Raw genomic sequence first — 26,954 nt, 5'->3', positions numbered from 1 at the left:
GGTCAAATTGCGATTTAATTTAATTTGCGATTAATTGCCCAGCCCTAATTACAACTAAACTGCAGTCTCAAATGACGCTGATTGGTCCATCCATTCTCAGCCACAGTCGTTTCAGATTGGAATTAATTCGACGGCTTTGAAAGGTTACCAATAAAGCTGACTGAACATGACCTTCGATAATGAGACTATCACTTTTGAAATCAGTTATCACTGAATTGTTGCGTGATCATCATCGTAGGACATGTACCACCCATTGCATTGTATCATGACAGTCATATGCTGTAGATCCCTCTTATATCTTGTTAGCTGACAAATACAAAATGCCTCTAAAAAGATCAAGTGCAGGATTACTGCAAGTTGGTGCACACTTTACCTCACCTACCTTTCATCTCCTCACATCTTTTCGCCACTGTCCAACATTTTCCTACTGTCTTCCTCTTTTATCTCACCATCAACTTTTTCTTTGTTTATTCATGTCTGTTTTAAATCAAAGTGTCAGTATTTGGCACATGTGATTCCATAATTGTACCACTTGAGCCAGAAGGATACATCAGCCCTTGTTTTAATATATTTATTCCTGCTTGCTCTCTATTCAGCTTTAGTTCACCTCTTCTTTTCATCTTTGTCATCCAACAATAATTTAATTTTTATATTTTAATAAGAAACTCATCCATGTGGAGCACTGTCTGCAGCGTATGTGTGATGAATGGTATGATCCCTTTTTCCTATTATGAGCTCTAAACTGGAGGCTTTTTGATTTATAGTTTGCTGCTGTTCGGACTGTAAACTGAATCCCTTAGGCTGCCTTCTCAGGACAGGACATTTGATGAGTTTAGTTCCTCTGGAGAACAAAAAAAAAAAAAACCTCATGAACCATGCCAGCCTGAAGAGTAGAGATGATAGTGCATCACCTTGTCCCTCAGTTTAAAGCAGGATAGCAAGAAATGATTTAACTGTCATACTTTAGGGTTAACAGGCAAACTTCCTGCCTTTGAGGCAACATTTAATCCACCAGAGGAAACCTTTCCCATGAATGTCATTCCCAGACTGCATTATAAGGTCATGAGCACATGAATATGGATCTCTCTCTGAGGTTGAATGAAATATTCAAAAAGTACTTGGAGAAGCCGCAGTGCTGAGCTCCCCGCAGAGGACACTGTGCTTGGAGCCCTTATCTGATCATATGGGAGAGACATGCATTGAATTGAGAGTGTCCCCCCTGTGCTCACCCACCAACCCCCTCGCCCCGTCCTCCTGTATCCATGCGGGGCAGCTGTGGGCACCTACCTCTATGAACAGGACCATCTCCAACGAGGTGTGCTGCAGATACGTGGAGCGGCAGGGGAGCAGCAACAGTGCGGCTCACAGCGTCACTTGTCCTGGAGCTCGGACGACGACGACGCGACGGGACACCTGGCACCCGAGAAGCGGAACCACACAGCGAGACGTGACGGGGCAAGATGAGGAGACGAGAGAGTGAGGCGGAATCCGTTGTTTGTGAATGAAACGAGGACAGAGGAGAGCAGGAAGAGAGATGGGGTTTAACTGGGAGAAGCTGCTCAGCGACTGACCTCTACATCGCCGGCTGAGTAATGGACCGACTGCTGGCCACCCGCGTGCGTCTGGATGAGGCACGTGTCAGAGTCTGCTCGGGCTGCTGTGCTGAAGCTGGGGCTTCCCTAGCGTTAACATCCAATAAAAAAACCTCATTCATGATTATTTAATTCATAAAGAATAGAAAGGCTGAAGGTGTATTCTCCTCTTTCATTTTAAGAGCAACTCTATAATTTTAACTAGAATAATTATGATAGGCAGAAACGTTTGAAGCTAAATAGCGATCACAAACACGAGTATGTCGGCTAGCTCAAAAAAATTAGCAACTCTAGCCACTAATTATCCATTTTATTTTAGGCTAAATTCCTTAAAATCAAAGATGATTGAAGCCTTGACAACTTAGAGAAAATCATCAATGACCAATCAGCCGACCTATCACCACAGATCTTTCTTTGTCAGTATCCTGTAAAATTATATCAAAATAGGTAACTTTTTGTACTCTTTCTATTTGTTCATCTGACTGGAGAGTCAGAGGTCATGGTCAGCTTTAGAACAGCGCCCCCTACAGCTGATTCTGCTAGGTCAAGGGTTTCTCAACCTGCTCTAACAGAGACCCCCATATAGCATTGGCCTTTGGTGGGGAAACACTTTTTTTTTTTAAGAAAAAACTTCTTTATTGCGTATGTTTTTTCTTAACCAAAATTTCATAGTATTTATTTTCATTAACTTCCTTCAATTCAATATACTTTTCACGAACAGCGTTTTATAGTGGTCAGCAGAGGTTTTTTACATTGTTTTTTCTTTGTTGCTTGTTGCTTCTTTTAAACTGTGAGATTGGCATAGAAAATGAACATACATACAAAGGCACCCATAAGGGGGGATAAAGGGGTGATCTTTCTGGGCCCCAGCAAAATAGGTGGCCCATTGAGGTCAGCAAAGTCATGGTCAGTTTTAATGTAAAGCTGTAATAAGCATGTTGTTAAACTCAAATGATAAGCACTCATTTTAAAGCAACACATTTTTGTATTAATTTAATAAATTTATTTATAATAAAGCCATCTTTAAAATGAAAAAACATTTTCTTGAAATATTGAAAATTGTTAAAGGAGGCCAAATGGATTATAAGTGACATAAATGAGTTAACAAAAAAAAAAGAAGTTGAAACAAAAAATGGGGGTAAAGTTGCAAAAATTGGCAGAGTGAAATGCAATTAAAATGAGCAAAAATGGGCAGCAGTGGCCAAAATGGGTAATACAACAGAAGGTGGCAAAAATCAGTTTAAAGTGGCACAAATGAGCTAATCGGGGCAAAAAAGAAGGGGGAAAAGTAGCTAAATTGGTTTAAATTGGAAAAAATGGGTCCAACAAATAGTAAATGCAATAAAAATTGGAAGGATGGGCAATGTTGGCAAAATGGGTAGATAGAGACGATAGATAGAAGAGGCATAAATGGGTCTAAATTGGAAACATGAAAAAGGTAGTAAATGGCATTTTAAGAGTAAAAATGGGCTGAAAGAGACAAAAATTTCAAATGTTATGATACTCTAGTGACTCCACAGCACCAAATTCATGTGTGCACGCAGAACTGGTTATTGTAATTGTTCACTATTAGTGATATTACTGTCACAAAAATATTAGTTATTTATTTGAAGAAAAAAAAAGCAGAGTTTTGTCTGAAGCATTACACTTACAGCTGGTGAAGTTTTGAAGGATAGAGATTGAGAGTGGGTTTTTCTACCAGAGCAGCCCTGTGGGAGGTTCCCAGGGCAGCTTAGTGCCCTCTGCAGACAGAGCAGACTGTCTGCATAAATCCTTAGGAAGATGCTCTGGTGTGGACTGTTAAAAAGAATCCATTTCAGCTCAGCAATCTGTGTGAATCAGGTGAATCTGTGTGTGCCACTAAAGTAAGACTCTGTGGTCGTCAGGGCATTGCATCACTGCATGCCTTACTTCAGGTGTTTTGAAGTATATTTTGTGTCTTATATTCTAATGTATTTTCATTTTTAATGATTTTTGCTGTCTTTTAATGCTCTTAATGTTATAAATGTTTTGTTCTGTAATCTTTGAATTGCTTTGTGGTGGTGCTCTATGTAAACTTGTCTTGCCACTATGTTTTCTATCTATCAATGTCATTAGTTTTGTATTCCTGCTAAGGTATAATGCACCATATATCATATTCATCACTACAAAAGTTCTCTCAAACATAGCAGGACTGGAAACTTACACTTAGAGAAACCTTACCCTTACCCACACTGAGCCTCCCAGGGAAAAGGAGGCAGGAACGCTGAGCAAAACCAGACTCACAGGTGGACAGCCACCTTTAAGGAATCAGAGAGATTTCTTAGATAGCAAACATTGGATCTGTTTGTTTTCTAGATTGGCTGACAAGTTATACAAATGCTCTAACAAGACAGGAAGTAAAGTGTTACACTCCTCCCTTGCTTTTAATACCACTGTATTCTAAATTTGGGGGTCTTTTTAGGACACACTTGATCTAAAAAAGAGAATCATGACTCTAGTGAACATCTCATGGGTACAAGAGTGGATAACAGGATCAGTGTTCAAGAAGGCATGGTTTTCCCATGAAATGTGATAAAACAGAGTCCTGGTTTTATATGTGCTAGCTCCATGATTATGCAGGGCTTTAAAGCAGAACATTTTTCTTCTAGATAGATTTCTGTGGTCCAGTCTCTCATGATACATTAACTTCAGAAGCCATTAAGAGCTAACTGTTAAACACATTGGACCATTCTAATGACTGCATGGTCACCAGCGTCTCCTGATAACTGAGCGGGCCAAGGTCGAAGGAGGACGTCTGAGCGTTGGGACTGTGGGAGCACAGATATGCTTACAGTGCACACTGCACATTTTCTTCCTTTTATGCCCCTTCGTCATGCCAAGACGCTCTCAGTGTGGGCCATCCATCTTTATACCAAGGGAGAGAAAGAGCGTCAAACCCACCCCACACAGACACTGACTCTCTGAGAGGTGACGAGCATCAGTCACAAGCAGACCAACGCTCAATCTGCAGTTTGGCATCATCAGGAAGTGTGCTGCTCGCTTAGATGAGATGAGTGATGACAGTGTCATATCGCAGCTGGAAAGAGACGGTGGAAAGATACTTAACCTGCAGGAGGCCTCAGTCAGGGCCAAGAATCGCCTGCTTTTATTAGAGAGGATATTTTATTTGCCCATTACTAAAAAGTCACGGTTATATTTGATTAAGAGTCTTATTAGGGGATTAAAACTGTTCAAAACTTCAACATCATTCAAGGGGACAATATCCTGGCAGAGCATACAGGATCATGAGTTGAGCTCTGTATAAATAGCCTCATCTAGTGGACATGAAGGGCATTACATACTGTAATATTTATAGTTCAGTAACTAGTGTCACATCTTTTTAGAGTTGAGGGGCCCAACTTAAAACTTCATACTGCCTTTAGTTGACCCAACATGCTCAAAGATGAAGAATGCCCAGTTGGCACATACATTTTTCCATTCATGTATATATTTCATTTGGCTCAGTTAAAATAGATGCACCAAATATTTTTAATGAGCCCCAGAAAATGTTGGCTCAAATTAAATTTGTACCTCTACTTGGTATATATCCAACATAATTTAAGATACTCAGTATTATGTTGTATCAGCAAGTTCAGTTATCAAAAGTGCACCCAATAATTGCATATTTTTTTCACTCATCATTAATCAAATTGGATTTTTTTGGCACTGCATAAGTCCTAATCTATACAGCGAATGATAGTATGATTTAGTCTAGAACAGTGTTACTCAACGCTGCTCAACCAAAGAGCCAAATTGTTGAAAAATATCAAATGGCCAAAATGGGTTAAAGTGGCAGTAAAAATATGTTAAAGGTAATAAAAATGGTCAAAAAGCAAAAAAAATTGTGAAAAGGGGCAAAATAGGTATAAAATGGAAAAAAACTGGGTGAAAATTGGCGAAATGGGGAGAAAATTGAAATGTGGCAAAAATGGTAAGAAGTGACAAATATGATTTAAAGGTGGCAAAAATGGGGAAAAAAATGAGTGAAAAGTGATTAATATGGGCAAAAAGCAGCAAAGAGTGGCAAAATATCAAAAAAGGTAGCATTTAATGGCAAAAGGCAGCTTAAGTGGGTAAAAAAGTGGCAAAATGGCCAAATAGGGTCAAATAATGTAAATAGCAAAATGCAGGATAAGTCTACACCTTTAGGGTGGAGTACGAGGTGGATATGGCAAGTAAGCGTACCATCTGGGCAGGTCGTGGGTTTGCCACAAGCCCCTGGTTGTTCTCTGGATGTTTCAGGGGCCTGAAATCTGTCCGTGGTCTCTGGATGTATCACCAGAGGTGAAAAGGCCCAGACAATTTGGTTGAACTTGACCTTGACTTCTGAGCGACCCTACATTCCTCAAACTTAACTCATGACTATATATTTCATCTAAAACTCCCCAGCTCCAGTGATCCTTGAAAGAAAATCACGTTTTGGTCAAAGGCATCTTTCAACTTTTAGAAACGTAATGAAACATCTGTTTCAAGCTGAATCTAGAACTACTGCTAGGCGCTAAAAAGCTTTGTGACCTTTCTAATTATTGTTGGTGTTCTTTTGTACGCTCCTAAACATCTTCAGACTAAAGTTTCCTGTATATGCTCACATGCATAAAGAAGGTCGTGCCTCTAAGAGCCTACAGTGCAGTATAAAGTCACTGCAGTGTAAAGTTGCAATGATCTTTGACCTTCAAAATCTAATCAGGTAACTCTTAAGCACAAGTGTAGGTTTCTGGCAGATTTTACTAAAATCAGTGCACAAGACATGAGGTTCGAATGAACTTTGACCCTGTACCTCCAAAATCTAATCAGTAATCACTGACTCAGAGTGAGCATTTGTTAAAATGCCAGAACCAGAACCCCTGAAGCTGAGAACACTGCTATGTTGACTCTGGCCCTGACTATAAAATTATTTCACTCCTCAATAAAAAGTCCATGTGGAAAGGGTCCTTTGTGTGATGTCAGATACTGAGAGAATAACAATCTGAGACTTTAAACTATAAAAAAAAGAACTTTATCTGGCCATACTTTGATTATTTCCCCCAAAAAAGTTTGTGTTACAGTCGGTGCAGCTCTGTTCTTGTTCTACCCATAAACATTTCACACATTAAAATGTGTGCTGCTTTAGTTTGACTTAAGTTAAGTTGGACTTTTGGACTTGAAACAATCTAAATGGCTCCTCTGAAAAATAATCCATCATAAATTTGGCTTTCCACGATCATGAAAAGAAGACAACAAAGAGTAATTACAGAGCTGTATGCCATTCATGTTGTCCATAGTTTTTTGACATGTACTCTGCCACCAAAACAGCTCTCACTTTAATTTAAGTGAGGAGCAGATTCTGGTTAGCCACTGATGAACAAAGGGTAACCAACCTTAGTCTTGTGAAGCAACTCTGACAGTTTGGATGTTGTTTACTAGAGAGCCAGAGCTGGTACAATGCAAAATAACTCACCAAAGTTGTTATATGGTCTTAGCTGCTCCTTAAAGCAATATATAACAACAGACGAGCGCTGACTCAGGAGTGGTTGATCTTTGTTTTTTAATGTTTCATGTCTTTAACTCTGTTAAATGTGCTACTTCCTGTCTTGGCCAGTACACTTTTGTAAATGAGATTCTTAATCTCTGTGAGGCGTAAATAAATCAAAATAAAACATAGAGGATGATTTAACAGTCTCATTATCACACAAAATGATTATAATTCTTGCTATTATTAAACAGTTCTCTGTGTATGTTTTCCTAACAAAATTTTTGGACAAAACCATGTCTCACTATCCTCCTGACCCTCCTCTGAATCTTCTATAGACATAAGCACTGACAGCCTCGTCTTTGTCACGATGGAGTAAGCAGGGGGTGTGTTAAATCTGTCTGCATGCATACGTGGCTGCATGTGTGATTTGGTCACACCAACAAACAGTCCGAGGTTTGTGTCAGAGCTGAAGGTGTCAGTAAATCATGGCACTCTTTAACCACTTGTTACTCTTGTCTTGTTTGGCGTCGCTGGTTCTGAGCTCACCTTTCTTCCCACCAACCTGCTACTCCAAGGTGCTGAGCATGGCTCGGGAAATCACCCAAGTGGTGGCAAACCTGAAGAAGGACTATTACACTGTAAGTCAGTAGCTGTGTCAGATTGCAGATTTCAGCTCTGTGCTTTAACACTACAGATAGTCTGAGTTTGTATTATTGAAGGGTTTTATGTGCCACTGATATACTGTATTTCTGCTTTTTTGGGCTGTGTGTAATGTTTATTTCATACTAGAGATTACATTCAGAAATTAGATACTCATTTGTCCATTTATTTTATATGTAAATTAAGACTGTTGCATAGTTATAGAAACACAAAGTTTCTCAGACTACATGTCAATGTTTCTAAGAGTTTCCTGCAATGTCTTACAAATGATGAATTTTCAAACTTTGTTTTTCTTCTAGGGTTACTGCATGGCCCACATGCCATACCTCTATCTTGATGTCCATGTAAGTATGACTTCATATCTTTGATATAATAGCGAACATTTTTATTGTGTTTTCTGATCCTTAAATTGAGTCTGTTTTGACTTCTCCATCTGTTTTCAAGACTTTACACAAACATCTGTGGTATTTGAGTGCAAACCTCAGCTGTAAATCAGCTTCAGGGACACTAATTACTGCTCCTGCCCTCAGAATGCTTGTGTGATACACAAAATAAGGACCTACATCTCCCTGATAGAAGAGCTGCGACAGCGGCGCTGTGCTTACACCGCAGACATGAGGAAGCTGGGGGGCACTCTGAAACAGCTCTTCGTCTTCTTGTCTCAAAAATGTCACGGGGTAAGACGAGACTAATGACCAACATTGAAAAACCTGAGGTTTTTATGATCAACAAAGTAAAAGTTCATGCGTCAAAGCTAAATAACTGGAAATGAATGTGCAGGCTATGGTCACACATACAGGCACATCTTAATAAATTAGAATATCATGGAAAAGTTGTTTATGTCAGTAGTTCAATTCAAAAAGTTACATGTACATTCATGACAGGGTGAAACACTTAAAGTCGGTACTTCTTTTGATTTTGTACAGTGTTTTCAGTTTCCACAGTCAGTGTTGGTTTGGGGAGTCATATTATCAGCTGGTGTTTTCCCACTGTGTTTTCTAAAGTCAACACAGCCACCTACCTGAAAATTTGAGGGCACTTCATGTTTCCCTCTGCAGACCAGCTTTGTGGAGAAAAGTGATCAAAGTGACCTGGGATTCTGTAACAATTCAGCAGTGCCACAGGCTGATCGCCTCAAGACACTGATGCTGTAGTTCATGCAAAAGGAGCCCCAACCAAGTATGGAGTCCGTATGACTCAGATCTCTGCATTAAAAACCTTCTTTTATTGTTCTCATGGGATAGTCTATTTTTAAGATACTGGATTTGAACTGTAATCCATAATCATCAAAATCCAAAGAAAAAAAAACTTAAATTGTTTTCACCCAGTGTGTAATGAATCTAGATAATACATGAGTTTTACTTTTTGAATGATCTACTGAAATAAATCAACTTTTCCACAATGTACTAGTTTATTGAGATGCACCTGTAATGTACCAAATACTGTGGTTTATAGTTTGTCTGACCTGATAATCATTGTTTCTCTTCTGTATAGCCAGGCTAAGTAATTATGAAAATATAGATATATATGCTTAAGATGAGCTTTTTAGATTAATTTTAAAATGACCGGCTTAATAAATCACTGTTCAAAGAAAGATTTTTTGCTATATTTTCTTTAATAAGACCACAAAGAGAGCCTTTTTATTTATTTTTGAAATCTTTTTATTGGACTTTTTAAACTTTTGAAAAACATGCATCAGAACAGACATCATCACAGTTCAAGGTACAGGTACATTAAGCACAAATACAAAGATTTGGTGGCAAAAGTTCAGGGACCTCAAACCAAATGCCTGATGTTTGGATGCAAAATTTTGCTTAAAGTCAGTGAGGAAGGTCTTCCAAACTGTATGAAATAACTTTGTTGGCCCTAGTGGAGTGTCTAAGCTTCTCAAGTTTAAGATGCGACATTACACTCTCCTCCCATTTCCTGTGTGATCATGAGGAGAACTTTTTTACTGAAAGAATAAAAAAAAGTTTATTTAAAAAAATAAATCAACATTATTAGCCAAAAATATTGTTTTCTCCCATTTTAATCCTTTGTTTAGATTAAAAAGATATTTAAAATAGTGTTAAAATCACAGCACAAAAGAACCAAAACATTTTAAATGTATAAATTGTTTCTTTGCTTATATTTTTCGTCACATTAAATTAAACATGCGAACCACTGCAGCCTGCTCTAAAACAGCAAACTGAAAGCAGACTCTCACCACTGAGATGCATCACACTGCCTGCTGGTTAATGGATCACTCAGTGGGTCATTTTACAGGATTAAACCAGCTTTGTGAAGCAGATTATGAAAAACGCTGAGTTCTCTGTGGATTTTTGACCCTGTACACCTGAACTGTCACGTCAGGCACATCTGGGTCCATAACTGGTCCTCCCCATAACAGACTTGCATGGCAAAATCTGTGCAGACCAGATCATGTTTGGATATGGGGAACATAATGAATTCACCTTCATTATGATCACTTTGGAATGCTTCAGTAATGATAGAAAAATATCAGAGCTCTCTTTAAATTAAACCAAAGAGAGAAAACTTTGTTTATATTATCCGAGCAGCACCGTAGTAAATATTTAGAATTGTTCCTGTGATTGTAATAGAATATTATAAGGGCTATCAGTCCTGAATATAGATCTTATTAAGTCATGTATGTTTTTTTAATTGAAATACATGTTTCTGTATCACAGGACCTGGTGTTCACCATTGATGACTGTGCAGCGTTGGAGTACTAACATTATGGCTGATATTACAGTCTTACAGTCCTTTTGTGTACATTCTTCTAACATCTGCATTGACTGAAAGACAAGAATTCTGTTACAAATATGGTAACTTTACTTTTGTCATCTATTTTCTATAATATTGATAACCAAAAATATGCTAAGTTTTCCAACTACAGGAACATTTCATACTGTACATTTATTAAAATGTCTCTGATTGATTTTCAAAATGTATTCTGCATCTCTTTTTAACCATACAGAGTGGTTATGTTCATATGGTCATATAAAGGTTACTCTATGTATCACTGTATTCACTGTGATACAGTCCATACATAGAAGAACCATCCAGTCTTACACAAAACCCTCTGTCAATGAAGCAAGTACATTAAAAACCTCTACTCTATCCAGAGTGAATTATATCACAACCATATGTGTCATCCATCCATTTTCTTTACAGCTTGTCTGGGTCAGGGTTGTAGGGGGCTAGAGCTGTTCCCAGCTGCCATTGGGTGAAATGTGGGATACATCCTGGACTGATTACCTGTCAGTCACAGACCTGATCAAAAGAGACCAACACCCAATCACAACAACCAGTTACATTCACGCTTACGGGACATTCCAGTTACCATTTTAACCATCAGGGATGTCTTTGGAAGCTGGAGCACATGGGCTGCTGATGCATTAGGTGATGGTAGGGAGTTCACTGGGGCCTCATGCTCCTAAGGTCCTCAAGATATAGTCAGTGTGTTATCAAATATGAGGGACTCATCTAAAATTACTTTTAATAATTAAGACATGTATTTTGAATGTAAATAATGCAAAGAGAGTATAAACAGCATCAAAAGAGAGTTACATTCTCCAAAATAAGTCCCTGATGAGGACCCCAGCCCCAACAGCGAGGTCAAAGCCCCTAAAAGCATAGATAGGTAGATGCCGTATCACAACTATGAATTAGTGGATTACTTTGGGGTCAAAAAGCATGCTGTAAATGTAAAACATGACCCATCCATCCATTTTCTATACTGCTTATGTAATTCAGGGTTGGGGGCTGTCATTGGGTGAGAGGTTGGGTACACCCTGGACTGGTCACCAGTCAATCGCAGGGCTGACATATAGAGACAGACAACCAGGCATGCTCACACCTATGGCTGATTTAGAGTCACCAGTTAACCTGATGAGCATGTCTTTTGGTGATGGGAGGAAGCAGGAGTACCAGGAGAGAACCCACGCGTGCACAGGGGGAACATGCAAACTCCACGCAGAAAGGCCCTGACCGGGAAGCGAACCAAGGACCTTCTTACTGCAGGGCAACAGCCTGCGCCAGCCTTTCAAGGGTTTTTTTTAAAAGCCAACTTTTAGGGTTATGGTTAGAGGTAAGACTTAGGGTAGGGAGTTAGGGACAGGCTCCAAAGATTTACCACAATATTACAAGGAATTACTTGATAATTAATGCATTATTGCTTGGTAAATACTTCCTTAATCTTACCATATCTCTGAGTTATTACTTGGTTAAATGCCAACAAGGAAATGAACACATGATTCTTGAGAAATTACTTGATTATTACCACTTATTTCTATAAAATTACAATCAATGATCATTAAAATGAAGTGTTTACAAAATATGTTGTTCACTGGCCATATTGCAACAAGAAAAACGGAGAAGAGCCTATGATCTTTGCCTGGGGCAACCAAGTTACAAAACCCACCCCTGTCAAGAAACACCAACATGCAAACAAACTATGAAGAACATTAAAAGCCCTGATACAGGACTCGCCTAATCACATGGCGGGGTTAAGCAAACGTATTAAATACATTTTGTCAATTTTGTAATGCTGTAACACTGAATAAAAATGTTCACTCCTATGATCCACTTTAAAGCCCTTTGAATTTTGGTTTTCTAAATCAATACTGCCCATCATTAACTGTCATCTGAACGTTAAATCTTATAGTGTCACGGACATACATGCACACACATTCATTGCAACATAAGTGAGATCAGTGAAATTCTCTGAGCTTGTATGGACGTGTTTGAGCTTCTCTACTTTACTGTTCCAACTTTATCCAATGTATATAGAATGCAAAAATATCAGATTGTTATTTTGCAGTATATTTGAACAACTTAAATATGTTCACTTACTGCAGGCAAAGAATGGAAAATTACATCCTGATAATTACATTGAAATAGAGGAGTGGCAAAGGATGCCAACTTGTGTTTTTCATCAAATTAATGCATGTCAGCGCCAAACTAGAGAATAATAACAGGCTGACATCACCTCACTACCACCAATCATCATCTCCGTAACAGGTAATTCAGCGGTTAATTGTCTCACCAATCCTTCCATGGAATTAAAAGTAAGAATGACTCATGCAAATGAGCTGCTTAATGAAGGTCAATGAGTTTTATGCTGGAGCACTTCATGTTTTTTGAGGGAACATGTTAAATGAAGTTCACTGACATATTTCAAATTAACAGCCATAAATGTCAGCATTGTGTTTTAGTCATAAATCACTTGTCATATAGGCTACATACACTACAGGGGTTTTATTCAACTGGTTACACACACACTTTCTACTTTCTTCTAAAGAATCAATCTGCAGTTTATATCTAAAAGAGTCTGTCAGATTTTTTTCCTCCTCTTTTTTCACTTTGGTTCCCAGTTCTCCTTGCTTTTTAATATCATTCAGCTAAAACTGTAAAACCAAGAGCTGAACTTGAGTAGACAGTGAAACTTAAAGTGAATAAAACATTGAAAAGAGAAAAAAAAAGCAGTGAATCATTTTAATACTTTTATCTGCTATTTTATGTTTATGTTAATTATTTTTGTGTTACTTTATTATGTTCTTGTTAATGACACTGTATGCAGATTAAGTAACTGGTTGGTGGACTACCCAAGAAAGATGTTGAAAGTGTGAAAGCATGGTGTGGGATAGTCCACAAAACCTCCATTGGAAAGGCCCCCCTTCTGAGTTCAAGCCCCTCAAAAAGTCCCACCATGTCTTCATAACAAGAACATTACAGCGACATAGATATTGTTTTGAAATATTAAACCCATAAAATTGTAGTGGATTCACTTGTAGTAAAATGGCATTAAATCAACCAAAAAACAGACATTTGTGGCAAAGGAATTTTAAACCATACCTTCCTGACCCTCCAGTTACTAATACCGCCCTGGCTGTCCAAAGCAGGTTTATCAGTCATCAGAATTCCATCCTACTATCTTTTAAGAGTAAATGCATCACTCACTGTGAATACTTGAAGTATAATGTTTTAAATTGTTGTTTTTTCAGATCCCACAGGAGTTGATGAAAAGCATTACAATGATTTGAGTTCATTTTTAAATCCAGAAATACATTAAATAATCTGTCTTGTTGCTGATAATCTTGTTTGCTGTTTGGATCACAGAGGTACCAAGGGGTTATTCCAGCCTGTTTCATAACCAACTAAAAACTACTCACTGGAGCATTAACGGCTCACAGCAGGAGAGAGGACAACATTTGGATCCTAAAACACTGAAAATACAGCGCCCATAAAAAGTATTCTCCCGCTTGGAAGTTTGACCCTTTCATTGATTTTATAAATCAATCATGATCAAAATAGTTTCTTAAAAAAAAAAAAAATCTTTAATGTCAGAGTGAAAACAGATTTCTACAAAGTGATGTCAACTATATGTATTCTAAAAAGAGTGACTGCATAAATACAGTCACTAGAAAAAGTATGTGAACCCTTTGAGATTTCTTGGATTTCTGCATAAATTGGTCATCAGATGTGCTCCGATCTTCATCTAATTCACAACAATAGACATAGCCCTATAAAAAACACACACTAGTTTTGAGTTTGCTGTTCTCAAGAAGCACTGCCTGATGTGAACCATGCCTGGCACAAAAGAGCTGTCAGAAGACCTACGATCAAAAATTGTTGACTTGGAGAAGGTTCAGCACTGTTCCTACTCTCCCTAGGCGTGGTCGTCCTGTAAAGATGACAGCAAGAACACAGCACAGAATGCTCAATGAGGTGAAGAAGAATCCTAGAGTGTCAGCTAAAGACTTACAGAAGTCTCTGGCACATGTTAACATTTGTGTTGACAAATCTACAATAAGTACAACATTAAACAAGAATGGAGTTCATGGGAGGACACCATGGAGGAAGCCACTGCTGTCCAAAAAACACATTGCTGCACATCTGAAATTTACAAAAGAGCACCTGGATGTTCCGCAGCACTACTGGCAAAATATTCTGTCCATAGATGAAACCAAAATTGAGTTGTTTGGAAGGAACACAACGCTATGTGTGGAGAAAAAAAGGCACAGCACACCAACATCAAAACATCATCCCAACTGTGAAATATGGTGGAGGGGCCATCATGGTTTGGGGCTGCTTTGCTGCCTCAGGGCCTGGACGGATTGCTGTCATTGATGGAAAAATGAATTCCCAATTTCATTAAGACATTTTACAGGAAAACTTAAGACCAGTTGTTCACCAACTGAAGCTCAACAGAGGATGGGTGATGCAACAGGACAACGACCCAAAGCATAGAAGTAAATCAACAACAGAATGGCTTCAACAGAAGAAAATACACCTTCTGGAGTGGCCCAGTCAGAGCCCTGACCTCAACTTGATTGAAATGCTGTGGCATGACCTCAAGAGAGGGATGCACACCAGACATCCCAAGAATATTGCTGAACTGAAACAGTTTTGTAAAGAGGAATGGTCCAAAATTCCTCCTGACCGTTGTGCAGGTCTGATCTGCAACTACAGGAATGTTTGGTTGAGGTTATTGCTGCCAAAGGAGGGTCAACCAGTTATTAGCCTAGGGGTTCACATACTTTTTCCACCCTGTACTGTGAATGTTTACATGTTTTGTTCAATAAAAATATGAAAACATATCATTTTTTGTGCAGTATTAGTTTAAGTAGACCATGTTTGTCTATTGTTGTGACTTAGATGAAGATCGGAGCACATCTGATGACCAATTTTTGCAGAAATCCAAGAAGTCTCAAAGGGTTCACATACTTTTTCTAGTGACTGTATTCAAGTCAGCGGTTAGATGCACCTTTGGCTGCAATCATAGCCCTGAGTCTGCATGGATAGATTTCAGCCAGGCTTGCACATCTGAAAACTGCAATATTCTTTGCAAAACTGCTCAAAGCTCTGTGAGGTTGCACAGGGATTGGGCATGAACAGCCTTTATTCAAGTCCAGCCACAAATTCTCTATTCTATGGAGGTCTGGGCTTTGACTCGGCCACTCCAAAACATTCGCCTTGTTGTCTTTAAACCATTTCCTATTAGCTTTGGTTGGATGCTTATGAATTAAATAATGTATGTGTAACCGGTTCCGCTGCGTTGCTGCAGCTACTCTGCGTTGTGTTCGGGGTTGGAATGAAACAGAGGCACGGGCTGGTCTCATGGAGGTCAATTTTAATCTCTCACAGCGAGGTCTGAGTACATTCAGAGAGAGCAAAATCAGTCAAAATGGATATCTTCATCCTCATAACATGCCTAACACGAGAAAGAGGAATGTTTAAGGTGAGTCTCACAAGGGATGTAGTAGCGACAAAAGCCAACACGCACACACGAGCACACACACAGCTAACATGTGTTAGGCTAACTCTCTCTGACCTATTTACAACTTAAATACACAAAAGGAGCGCACATTCAACCTCCTGTACACTTATTTATACAAACTAAACTGTTTTAAACAGTTAACTCAAACTTGTAACTCTTATATTTGCACTTTTCAGACGAGCAATAGCGATACATACCTCTCTCAGTCGAGCTCTGAACGGACTGAGGAGAGGGCGGAAATGATGCAACATACTCGCCTTACCGCCAGCAGAGGGCGTTGTAATATCATTAGTACAATAACTCAAAATAAAGACTTAAAAATACATGAATAAACAGAAGATTTTGGTGAAATTAAAACTCAATACAATAACAAAACATACTAAATACTCCCAAAAATAAAAGACAGTATTTTTATGTATTATATCTTTTACATCTGCTACATATGCATAGATAAAGTAAATCTCTTCTTTTGCAGACTGAATAAGATTTTCTCCCAGGATTATCCTATATCTTGCTGGGTACATTTTAACTTCTACCTTTAAAAGCCTTCTAGGGTTGGCTGCCAAGAAGCATACCCACAGCATGATGCTGCCGCCAGTGGGGCTGGTGAGTTTGTGGTGATGTGCGGTGTTTGGTGTCTGGTGTCATGGCATCTTGTCCGATAGGCAAAAAGCACCATTTTGGTCTCATAAGACCAAAGAACTTTCGCCCACTTGACCTTGGAGTCTCCCACGTGCCTTTTGTCTAACTCTAGTGGAGATTTAATCTGAGTCTCTCCCATCTCGGCTGTTGAAGCTTGTAACTCCTTCAGAGTGGTCATAGGTGCCTTGGTAGTCTCTCTCACCAGCCCCCTTCTTGCCTTCTTGCACGGTCACTTAGTTTGTGAGAACGGCCTGATCTGGGCAGATGTACACACCTGTCATCGCCCTTCCATTTCTTGATAATGGTTTTAACTGACCTGGGGATGTTCAGTGCCTTGGAATTTTTTTGTATTCATTCGCTTACTTAGACTATTCAATAACCTTTTCTCTAAATAATTTTGAGTGTTCCTTTTGTCTTCGTGGTGTAATGGTAGCCAGGAATACTGTTTAACCAGTTACTGCACCTTCCACACAAATGAAAATCACTTGAGACACAGTAACTGCATTTAAGTGATGGCCATTTCACTAACTGTGAGACCACTAGAGCCAGTTGGCTATACCTTTGGTGAAACAGGTCAGTCACTTTAAAGGGAGTGAATATTAATGCGATAAATTACCTAACATATTTTTATTTAATTGACACTGATTTGTTGAAATCTGTTTTCAACTTGACAAAGAGGTTTTTTTTGGGGTCAAAAAAGCCAAACCATGATTGACTTATAGAGTCAACAAAAGGGTAAAACATTGAAGTGGTGAATACTTTTATAAGCACTGTAGCCTACTCCTACGCCATTTGAAATTACGAGCCACAAGAGGGAATTACACTGAGAATGTTGGCACTGGCTTTCTAGGTTTAAATAAAGCATTTAGTTAGAATTTATTTTTTTTAAATATCTTTCTGGTCGTTCGTCGTTTGTGACGTTTTTCTTCCTGGTTTCATTCATTGCTTTTCCTCGTTTTGAAGGAGTCTAACCTTATTGAGTTGACGCCACTAGAGGGCGCCACAGCTCCGCCTGTGTTGATGATGAGCATTGAGTAGACTCTATGTATGTAAACTAAGAGAATTGACAAATTGATTTAAAGCGAGATCTGATTTAATTTAAAACTTTCATCATAAAATATCACCGTAGGTCTTTATTGTTTTTTTCTATTAAACAAGTAAACAATAGCAACAGACATCACTGACGTAGGATGAAAAAGACTGAAGAATTAAGACCAAAATAAAAGAGCTGACATAATCTACAGAACACTTCAAACCCAGCAGCTTACTCCAGAGGTTGCTCCAGCTGTGTGAGGTGTCAGCAGACCCGCCCAGCACAGACCCGGACATGAAGTCCTTGTTCCTCATCGGCGCTGTAATGACGACGACTTTCTTCTTTCAAAGAAACTACATTTCCATGACGGCAGTGGGCGGGTTGTTGAGTAACGAGGTGGGGCTCTTTCGCACACTTTGAAGCAACAAGTCACCCTGACAGACAGACGGACAGGCGGGCGAACAGGAGGCTACTCCATCGTGTCTGAGCGGCAGGTGGTCACTGACTGTGAATGGGAATATAACCACAGAGGCTTTAGAGACACTGCTGGACATGGACGGAGTATAATAACTTCTTGTGTCTTTTGAGGAAAGGGAAGATTGCTAAAAAAGAAGATACGTGTTTTTCTTTTTATGCACGAGCCACGCGCCTCTGCGTGCTCTCCGTGTAGAGCCTCCTGACCCTTTTTATTCATAATTTTGGCTGGGTGTCGTTGGGTTTTCAAGAATGGCACTCACTAGATTCAGTAAAATTTTCCGTCTGCCTACTATCGAAATAAAAAAGAAAGCCAAGCAGTACGAGCACGTTCACCGGGACATCAACCCAAACGACATATGGGAAATAATCGGCGAGTTGGGCGACGGCGCGTTCGGGAAGGTGTACAAGGTGAGTGAGACTTCAGAGACACGAGACACCTGCACCCCGACAAATACTACAACATTCAGAGACAATACAGGCTTCGTTCAAGAAAACTTCTGTCCTACGTGACCACCTGTTGCCTTGACGAGTGAGAAAAGCATCTTAATCTTTCTAACACTGGTCTGTCGTCACTTCCAATTTCACGTCATCTCTCGAAGATTTGGGGGAGCTTCTCATACATGATTTATGGTACCAATAACTGATAGCATGAAGATGTGACCTATTGTGGTACATGTTTCTTAGCGTTCAGAGCCTCAAGGTGTGACTGCCTCTGGTCACCTGTTAATGCAGCACCATCCCAGCATAGTTGAGATTATGACTAATATTTCAACAATGCTGTTTGGTTAGTTTTAACTTGTAAAACAAAGCCTGGTTGTCATGATACTGGAGCTTAAGGTTTCACTAAAAGTCTTAGAACAAAAAAAAAAAAGGTCTGGTTCTCTTATCAGTGCAGCAGTCATGCCTTAAAGGCCATTGAATTGCTTTTTAACACTGTCCTAGTCAGAATCAATTTTTACAGCTGTTTTAAATATAGTCTTAGTCCTTGGATTGTCTGGGCATTATTTTGGCCACATTTTATGTAATCTTTATACCAGGGGTCATCAAGAACATTCGCACAAGGGCCAGATTTAGTCTCCACAGAAACTCTGGGGGCCGAACTTTCAAATGTACTAAAAATGAATAAATATTTTGGCTTGATTTAAATATTATTGTAGTGGTATATATATTTTCAGTGAGATCTATCCCTATTATCTATAATGCAGCAGGCCACAAAGAGGCAGGCCTGACAACAGAGTTGGCTTCGCCTCTGAAAATCCCAGGGAATGATTTAGTACCAGTAATAACTCATTTTTGACACTTTTCTTCTGTTTTTGGCACTTTTAACCCATTTTCATTACATTTTCTTGAACAATTTTTGCAACTTTAAAGCCATTTTTGCCACTTTTAACACATTTTTGATACTTTTTGCCTCTTTAACCTAATTTTTGCAATTTTTTAACCAATTATAACCACTTTTCCTGCATGTTTTATTCCTTGTGCCACTCCTTAATCAATTTTTGCCACTTTTCTTCTGTTTTTGTCACTTTTTGACCCCCATTCTCACTTTTTTGCACTTTTTTTTGTCATTTGTAACCAATTTGATATTTTTTGCCTCTTTAACCCAATTTTTGCCATTCTCCTGATATGGCCCTCGGGCCGCCAGTTTATGATCAGTGCTTTATACACTTTCATAAATGTAAATTAATTTCAGAACTGGTGCAAATTATATTAACACAGAAGTGTTAAGTTTAACTCTATGGCAGATGATTTTGCTCCGTATGCATACAAGCTTGTGAGCATTAAATTGATGCAATACAACAAATGCGCATTGGTTACTGACATCAGTTTATGCCACATTATCAGAGAATAATGAGCCAATTTTTGTCATTTAGGCAGGTACAATGTTTAATTGTTGCATCAGTACACCCATATTAAGAAAAGCATGTATGTAAAATGTTAGGATTTAGATCATTAAAGGGCCTAATTTGCCTTACTGTAGCCCATTAAGTAGCTCTGCATCGTGGATAGAAAAGCCCCTCCTCACTCTCTGCTGTGGATACAGTGTGAAGCAGCTACAGTGACAGTGAAAGCTCTCTTCATTGGTTCTGTCAAACCTCAGCAGCAGCAGCAGCACGTTGGCTCTGAGGAGTTATTTAATCTGGATCTGTTGGCTGCTCTGTGCTGCATGTTACAGTCACTCTGTGTGTGCACTGCCCGCTGCAGCACAGTGAGAGTCTTTGACACTTCAGGGGCCTCAGTGGAAGAACTGATGCTTTTACCAGAACAGAAAATGTAGTCTTTATAGAGCACTCCACCTTGTTTAGGTATGTTGTTTTTACTGGACTGTGTGTACATACACCATGGAAAAGAAAGTGCAACATGAAGTTCATCACCATCATCCTCCATGCTTTACATTTAGATTGAAAGTAGGGATGCACGATATTGGATTTTTGCCGATATCCGATATGCTGATATTTTAAAACTCATTTTGGCCGATACCAATATTTAGTTACATTTTTTCCACTGTAAAAACACCAATTCCATCCTATACTCCAAATATTTTTTTCTAAATATTGGTAGTCAATTTTTTTAGAAAACTGACAAAACATTTGATTTTTTTTTTATCAGAAATGAAGGATGTATTGTTTTTTCAAATACAGCCATACACTAATGGAGAACTTATAGTAATGTCTTTGGTTTACATGTGCATGACATGCTACATGTACAGCCAAAGTCATCTGCATCTTTGAGGGCAATTAAAAGCAGCACAATAACCTGCTGACGCTGAGCACAGGAGACTTGGCACACAGAAGTCCATTATTGCTTTTGCCATGTTTTGCGCACTGTCACGTAGGACGACACGCACGTTCTTTTTCTCTATTTTCCATATCTGAAAAAATGTTATCAAAAGCGGCTGCAACTGCGGCTGCTGAGTAGGCACTCCTGTGAGTGTACGACAGGCTTTTTAAGAGTGAAATCCTCATCTATCCACTGAGGCAGTGAAGCTCAACACGCGAAGAGGACGGACACTTGATGTTCAAATATCCGTGGTGAAGCTAACATGTATAGCTTTAACGAGGAGCTTCTCTATGTGACTGGAAACAAAGTTTTGCAGTTCAGGTAAGGCTATAAGCACCTGCAAGGTATAATGTAGCGGGGCTTAAAAAGCATCATTAGCTGGCGGAAGCCCGTATAGTCCACCATGCTAAAAGGCTGATTATCAAGAGCTATAAATTCAATGATTTTTCTGTTCAGCTCCTTATCTTTGGGTGGTTGCTGCTGTATTTTTAAGCTTTGTCGAATGACTGAAGCAGAGGCTGTAGACAAGTTTTCCCTGGCACAAAGTTTTGTCATTCTTTATCTTAAGAAAGTCCTTGTAGTCATCAGGGTGACAGTTTTTAGATGCAGAATTAAACTGGTGGTATTAAATGCCTGTTGTCGAGTCCTCCTCGCATCACATGTACTTTACAAGCGATGCAGACAGCCATTTTGCTGTCTTGTTCCCACACCTCAAACTTCACACACACAGCCGACATGTTGAGTTTGTTGTTGCCGCACGTCCTGCATCATCGTGTGCGCTTAATGATGACGTCACATTATCGGCTGTACAGATCGGCGTAAATTTTATTATTGGCCAATACCGATATACTGCCGATAATATTGTGCATCCCTAACTGAAAGTTAGAGTTTCTGAGTTAAAGTGGTCACTTGTTTCCAAAATGCAGCCACAGGTCTGCACATAATATTACATAAGTTTCCCCATTTTTAAAGTGAGCATGCAAGAAGTCCAGGGATCAAAAGATTGTATAAAAACAGTATTGTTAGACATCACTATCAGCTTTGTTGTAAGAGGATTAGGGACTGTATGAACATGAAGTGCTTTATTTTGGTACGAAAGTTAATTTGACACCCTGCACACAGCTTCAGAGTGATTTAAACTTGATCCAAACGAAGTAACAGCTGATTTGCTGCTTTTTTGGACATTATTCCACTCCTACAATCTTGCTCATCCCCATGGTGTTTGCACTTTCTAATACAAATACCAAGCCTCTGCTTTGGCTTCTGTTTCTGCTCTCTAAAGTGGCCTGGAGGAGGACAGATCCACACCTGCATGTGTCAGATGGAGCAAAGGGGAGGGAGGGAGGGAGGGTAGGCAGAGTGGGACCAGATGACAGCCAAGAGAGGAAGTCGTGGGACTTCTTCAGGGGGACAGCTTCCCCTCACAGCTCCTGAACCTCTGAATAATCAGCTCATCTGTTGGGAGGGGAGAGGCCTAGGGTGGTGAATCGCACATGTTTTTCCATTGTTAAAGTGTTTGATAGGGCAGGCGTGAGGAAAGGAGAGAGGAACACATGTTAGATCAGCTGCTTATCTCCAGCTGTGGAGGGTGAAGGTCAAGTAAAAGAAGGTACCAGATAGTGCCATCATAAAAAAGTAAAATTAGTTAATTTTGTTCATGGAGATGACTGATGATCTGAAAACTTCTTTCAGTGTAAACATCTGTCCATGAGATCAAGCACAGGCATCTTAATTGCACATATGGAGCACTCCTGTCCCTGTCTCACTGACTCTAAAGGTTTATGTCTCCACTGGGAGAGTAACATTTTGCTTAATGGGTGTTGAGGACAAATGAGCTGTACTGTAGAAAAACTGTGAACTTGTCCTGCAGTATCAAGAAAATATTGACTGTCAATCCTTCAAGTAGAATTTGGGGTATAAATGTGGTAATATCAAGGAATTTTCTCAGTTAGCTTGGCTAGCTTTTCTAGCTTTATTGTATGTAAACAAAGGATCCAACGAGGGAAAATACACTGTATATATAATGTCACTCTGGCTAATGAAGATACAAAAGATATGTAATGTTGTTTATGGGCAAATGCTATGCTAAAAGTCAGTGTCAAGGTACAACATTCATGTCAGGGCAGGCTGTAAAATGAGAGTAGATGGAAGACAAATTATAAAGATTGGCAAATTATGTCCTAGACAGACACATCGTTAATGATGTCTAGGGATGGGTACCTTTCACATTTGAACCATTACGGTACCGATTCCTAGTACCGGTCCACAACAGTTCCCAATGCAATAATAAACGTTATATAACCTCAAAACTTCCAAATTTTAGATATTTATTTCTCAATATCAAAACACTGTCAAATATCAAATACATCAAAACAACATCAAACATCATTTGTAATGTAACATCACAAGTGTTTTTACAAATGACTCCAACATAGAAAACCTAAACTACTATAACTACCAGTGGTTTTCCTTTATATTGCACAAATTAAAACCCAGCCCCACTGCCTCCTGTTCCTCTAATTTCCCCTCTTGGAAAAATGTGTGTTGGGGTCCATGGAGATGAATAAGTTTAAAACAAATGAACAATAGAGTATGGAGTCAAGATAACTAATTGAATAAATAAAAGTATGAAATTTTACCAATTAAAGTTTTACAAATGAAAGTAAACAAACTACTTCCTCTACCATGAACTAGACGTACTGAACATCTTCTTTCCTCATGCAGTTTTTTTTCCAACAAAACTCCTCTCTCATCAGTCAATCATGCAGCCATCCATGCAGAAGCATAACGGAGCCTTAATACGATAAAACATCATTCTCCTGAACCGTGCACACTGGGTCCATTAATTTCTATTTGTATCGACTGCAAAAAAATTAATAGAAAGTGACAAATTAGTCATTCTGCGATGAAAATAAGCAGTGAGGAGGAGTCCGTGGCTCTGTCACTCCTTCAAAATCTCTCCCAATCTATCCTGACAGAGCGCTTCTTATGGCATCAACTGTGCCAAGTTGGAGAGATGGAGAGCAACTTTTAGGACGCAGTCACACTGGGCAATTCATACTGTGCCTTAATCCAGTGTCTGTCTTTATCTAGTATATTTCCATAGTTGTTATCCACATGATAAACAGGAAAATCATGGCGTTGAAAATGAGGATTCGGTACGAGAGAAAGAGAGAGAGGGAGGGGGGCGAACGAGCAGGAAACAGTGGGAGCCAATCTAAATCCTCAATCATCACACTGCTTCACCAGGTTAGAAACTTTGCCGTGGTAAACCCTTTAAACTTCTTGTCACAAATATTGCAGCGTAACATGCAGCGTATTTTGAAAAGTTGAGCGCTACCTTCGACTGCTTCCAATCAGCCATGCTTGTTTTGTTGATTCAGTTAGCTGGTACCAACTTATTACTCTGGTGAGTGCAATGCAGCGTTTGTGCCTGGCATATAAAATTGACTACTATTCCACTCTTTTGTAGTAACAAGGATGTGTTTAGGTACTGAAATATGGTACCATTTGATTTTATGTAGATCGGTACTCAGGAGTACCGACAGAATTCAGTCGGTACCAAATTTGGTACCCATCCCTAATGATGTCACTCCTAAGTGTGTGATTTTTAATATTCATGGCTGACGTTGAAGATGGACTGCAATGACACAATCAGTTTTAAGTGTTGTTAATTCTGTGTAGTTTGTTCCAACCTTATGGCACATTTAGCAACAATATGGTGCCTTCTTGATTTTAGGGATGTAATGATTCACTCAAGATACAACACAGATCAAGATACTGGGTTCATAATACAAGACAGAGCCTTTTCTCTGTATTAACATTTTCACAGCAAAATTCTCACTGTTTAACATTATAAGGTTGATCTTAACTCTCAATGTGTTTTTTTTGCTCCATTATTTGTTAAATGACCTACTGTGCTGGAGTTAGTTTAAATTGTTGATCCTTTCAGTGTTAGTACGACTCTGTAGAGAGTCAATTCTAAGACCTAAGAGCTTAGCTTCATCCTCACCACTCCAAATATTAGGCCCAGGGTTTTTTTCATCATGCCCTTGGGCATAGTTTAGATGTGTTTTCTTTGTGTTTAGACATTGCATGTTGTATAATGATCACAGTTGGCCATGTTATTGTTGTTTTTGATATTCAGCACTTCTGCACCATGAGTGAAGTTATCCAGTTGGTTGGTGACCTCCTGCCTGTGGCAGGGTATGGTTTCTAGTAATGGATGGTGTGCTGACTATTATCCCAGGATGTACTCTAGCTCTGCATCTTTTTCTTTTATTAATCATTGCCATAAGACAACCAACTTTGCACATTTAGCATCAATATTAAAAAAAAAAACTGTGAATACTGTCAATTATAGAAATGATTCTTCCAAATCCTTAATCAGTGAGCTGTGAAAATTGCAGTGTAATGTGAAATTTAATTATTGCATGTTCTCTAGATAGATATCATAAACTGTATCTGACTCAAATGAAATTTTAATGAAAAAAAAATCTTTTTCTTGTTACCCTCAGAATATCCTGATTGAGGTATAAGAACTCTTTCATAAGACAGTCCAGGCTAAGACCGCAGCAACATAAATAACAAAGAGAATTTAGCTTGAATTAGTTTATTTATTTGAGCTTTACTCATACAAAATGTAATAAATGTTTTTGAAGCATGTATGTAATGTAAATGAGCACATCAGGACACAGTTAGACATTGCTTTTGTTGATGTAGCCTGTCTGTGTTAGGGTCACACAGGAGGCAGACATGTGCAGCGACAGGCTGTTGTTGACATTCTCAAGTTTAGTGTATCAGAGGATTACAGTATCACTGCCCACCATCAGTGTCACACTGATGTGCAGGAGTGAAACTGAAACAGACCTGAAGGCACAGTGTTTTAATAACATATTGTTTACAGTTAAGCTGACATGTTGGGACTGTTCCAGATCAAGACGTAACTTTTAGAAAATGTTGCTTCTTCCTCAGTGACATGTATCATTAACTTTTGTCATGATTCAAACAGGGTCAGGCAGCCTTTTAGTGGACAGGTTTCCAGTGAAAGTTTTATTGATTTATAGCTTAATTAGTGTTTTCTAAGTGCTACTTTTAACTTGAAATAGCAGCTTCATTTTGGTTGGAGCCCTTTTTGAAGTCAAATTGTAGGACCATGTTGTTTGCAACCACAAACGGTACACAAAGATGAGTTTGTCTCCCTGCATGCTCTCCACTTTAACCCCATAACCTCTCCACTCCCTCTTATTTGTCTTTGTAGTCTTGACAGCAGAATGTGTCTCTTCCTGTCCTCAGTGTGTCAGAGGATGTTTTCATCACATCCGCTGATGCATGCTTGCACTTCTTGGAGAGAAGCATGCATGTGTGTGAAGGTGTGTGTGTGCAGCTGAAGCGTGAAACAGAAGAGTTGCATGGTTCCCCTCTCTAATTAATGGGCCACGTGCCGCTGAGCACATTGTCCTGCTGCTGCTGAAATGTTTCCATAGACACACGCATGCAGGCTGTGAGGTTATGCTCTGTCAAATTACCATTGTGGGAGAAAAAAAGCAGCAGTGCAGCTTATCTCTGTAGGTGTGTGATGTAAAGACAGTGGGCTTAACCTGGAGTTCAACTGTGGTGGAGCTGTTTGACAGTAGAAGTGCAGCAGTCACAGCAACATTTAATTTCAGTTGATTCAGGCGGTTATGAACAACATTGCTTTTAACAAATTTTAAGTTGAAAACCGAGCAACAGTGGGTTTTAGGGTACAGTCATAAGTTTTTGTTGCTTATGTGATTACATGGTTTCATTGTCCACAAGCCAATAGCGGTATAGAAATAGTTTATTTGGAGAAGGATGCCATAATGCTTTTCTAATGCAGGTCTTCAAACGGAGATGCTTTCTCACGCTCCTTTGGTGTCTCATTTAGATGCACCAGATATCCTGTTGTGTCTTAGGTTGTGTTCACACCTGATAGTCCAGGGACTTGGTCCATTTTGGAACAGAAATGGCAACATTGTTGCACTTTCCTTTGGT

General features: G+C 39.2%; 2 protein-coding genes across 2 annotated transcripts in view; both read left to right on the top strand.

Annotated features, from left to right (window-relative positions):
• The first annotated feature begins 7,550 nt into the window (after window positions 1-7,550).
• On the top strand, window positions 7,551-10,457 carry zmp:0000001268 (CYTL1 domain-containing protein). Its single transcript, XM_041802075.1, has 4 exons — window positions 7,551-7,703; window positions 8,025-8,069; window positions 8,256-8,402; window positions 10,413-10,457. Exons 1-4 carry the CDS (start codon window positions 7,551-7,553, stop codon window positions 10,455-10,457), a joined length of 390 nt encoding a protein of 129 aa, XP_041658009.1.
• Window positions 10,458-18,122: 7,665 nt separating this feature from the next.
• stk10 (serine/threonine kinase 10) overlaps window positions 18,123-26,954 on the top strand; it is a 68,099-nt gene continuing 59,267 nt past the window's right edge. Inside the window, exon 1 of the mRNA XM_041801328.1 lies at window positions 18,123-18,566. Coding sequence (XP_041657262.1) covers window positions 18,408-18,566 — 159 coding nt within the window. The 5' untranslated portion in view covers window positions 18,123-18,407. The remainder of the gene's footprint in view (window positions 18,567-26,954) is intronic.

Source organism: Cheilinus undulatus, linkage group 12 (assembly GCF_018320785.1).
Source record: "Cheilinus undulatus linkage group 12, ASM1832078v1, whole genome shotgun sequence".
Classification (NCBI taxonomy): Eukaryota; Metazoa; Chordata; class Actinopteri; order Labriformes; family Labridae; genus Cheilinus; species Cheilinus undulatus.
The sequence above is the reverse complement of the archived record's forward strand: the minus strand, read 5'-3'. Positions and strand labels throughout refer to the sequence as shown.

Coding starts and splice junctions, on each gene's coding strand:
- zmp:0000001268 (XM_041802075.1), top strand. CDS start 7,551: ATGGCACTCTTTAACCACTTGTTACTCTTGTCTTGTTTGGCGTCGCTG. Junction 7,704..8,024: donor TGAAGAAGGACTATTACACT/GTAAGTCAGTAG, acceptor TTTTTCTTCTAG/GGTTACTGCATGGCCCACAT. Junction 8,070..8,255: donor ACCTCTATCTTGATGTCCAT/GTAAGTATGACT, acceptor TCCTGCCCTCAG/AATGCTTGTGTGATACACAA.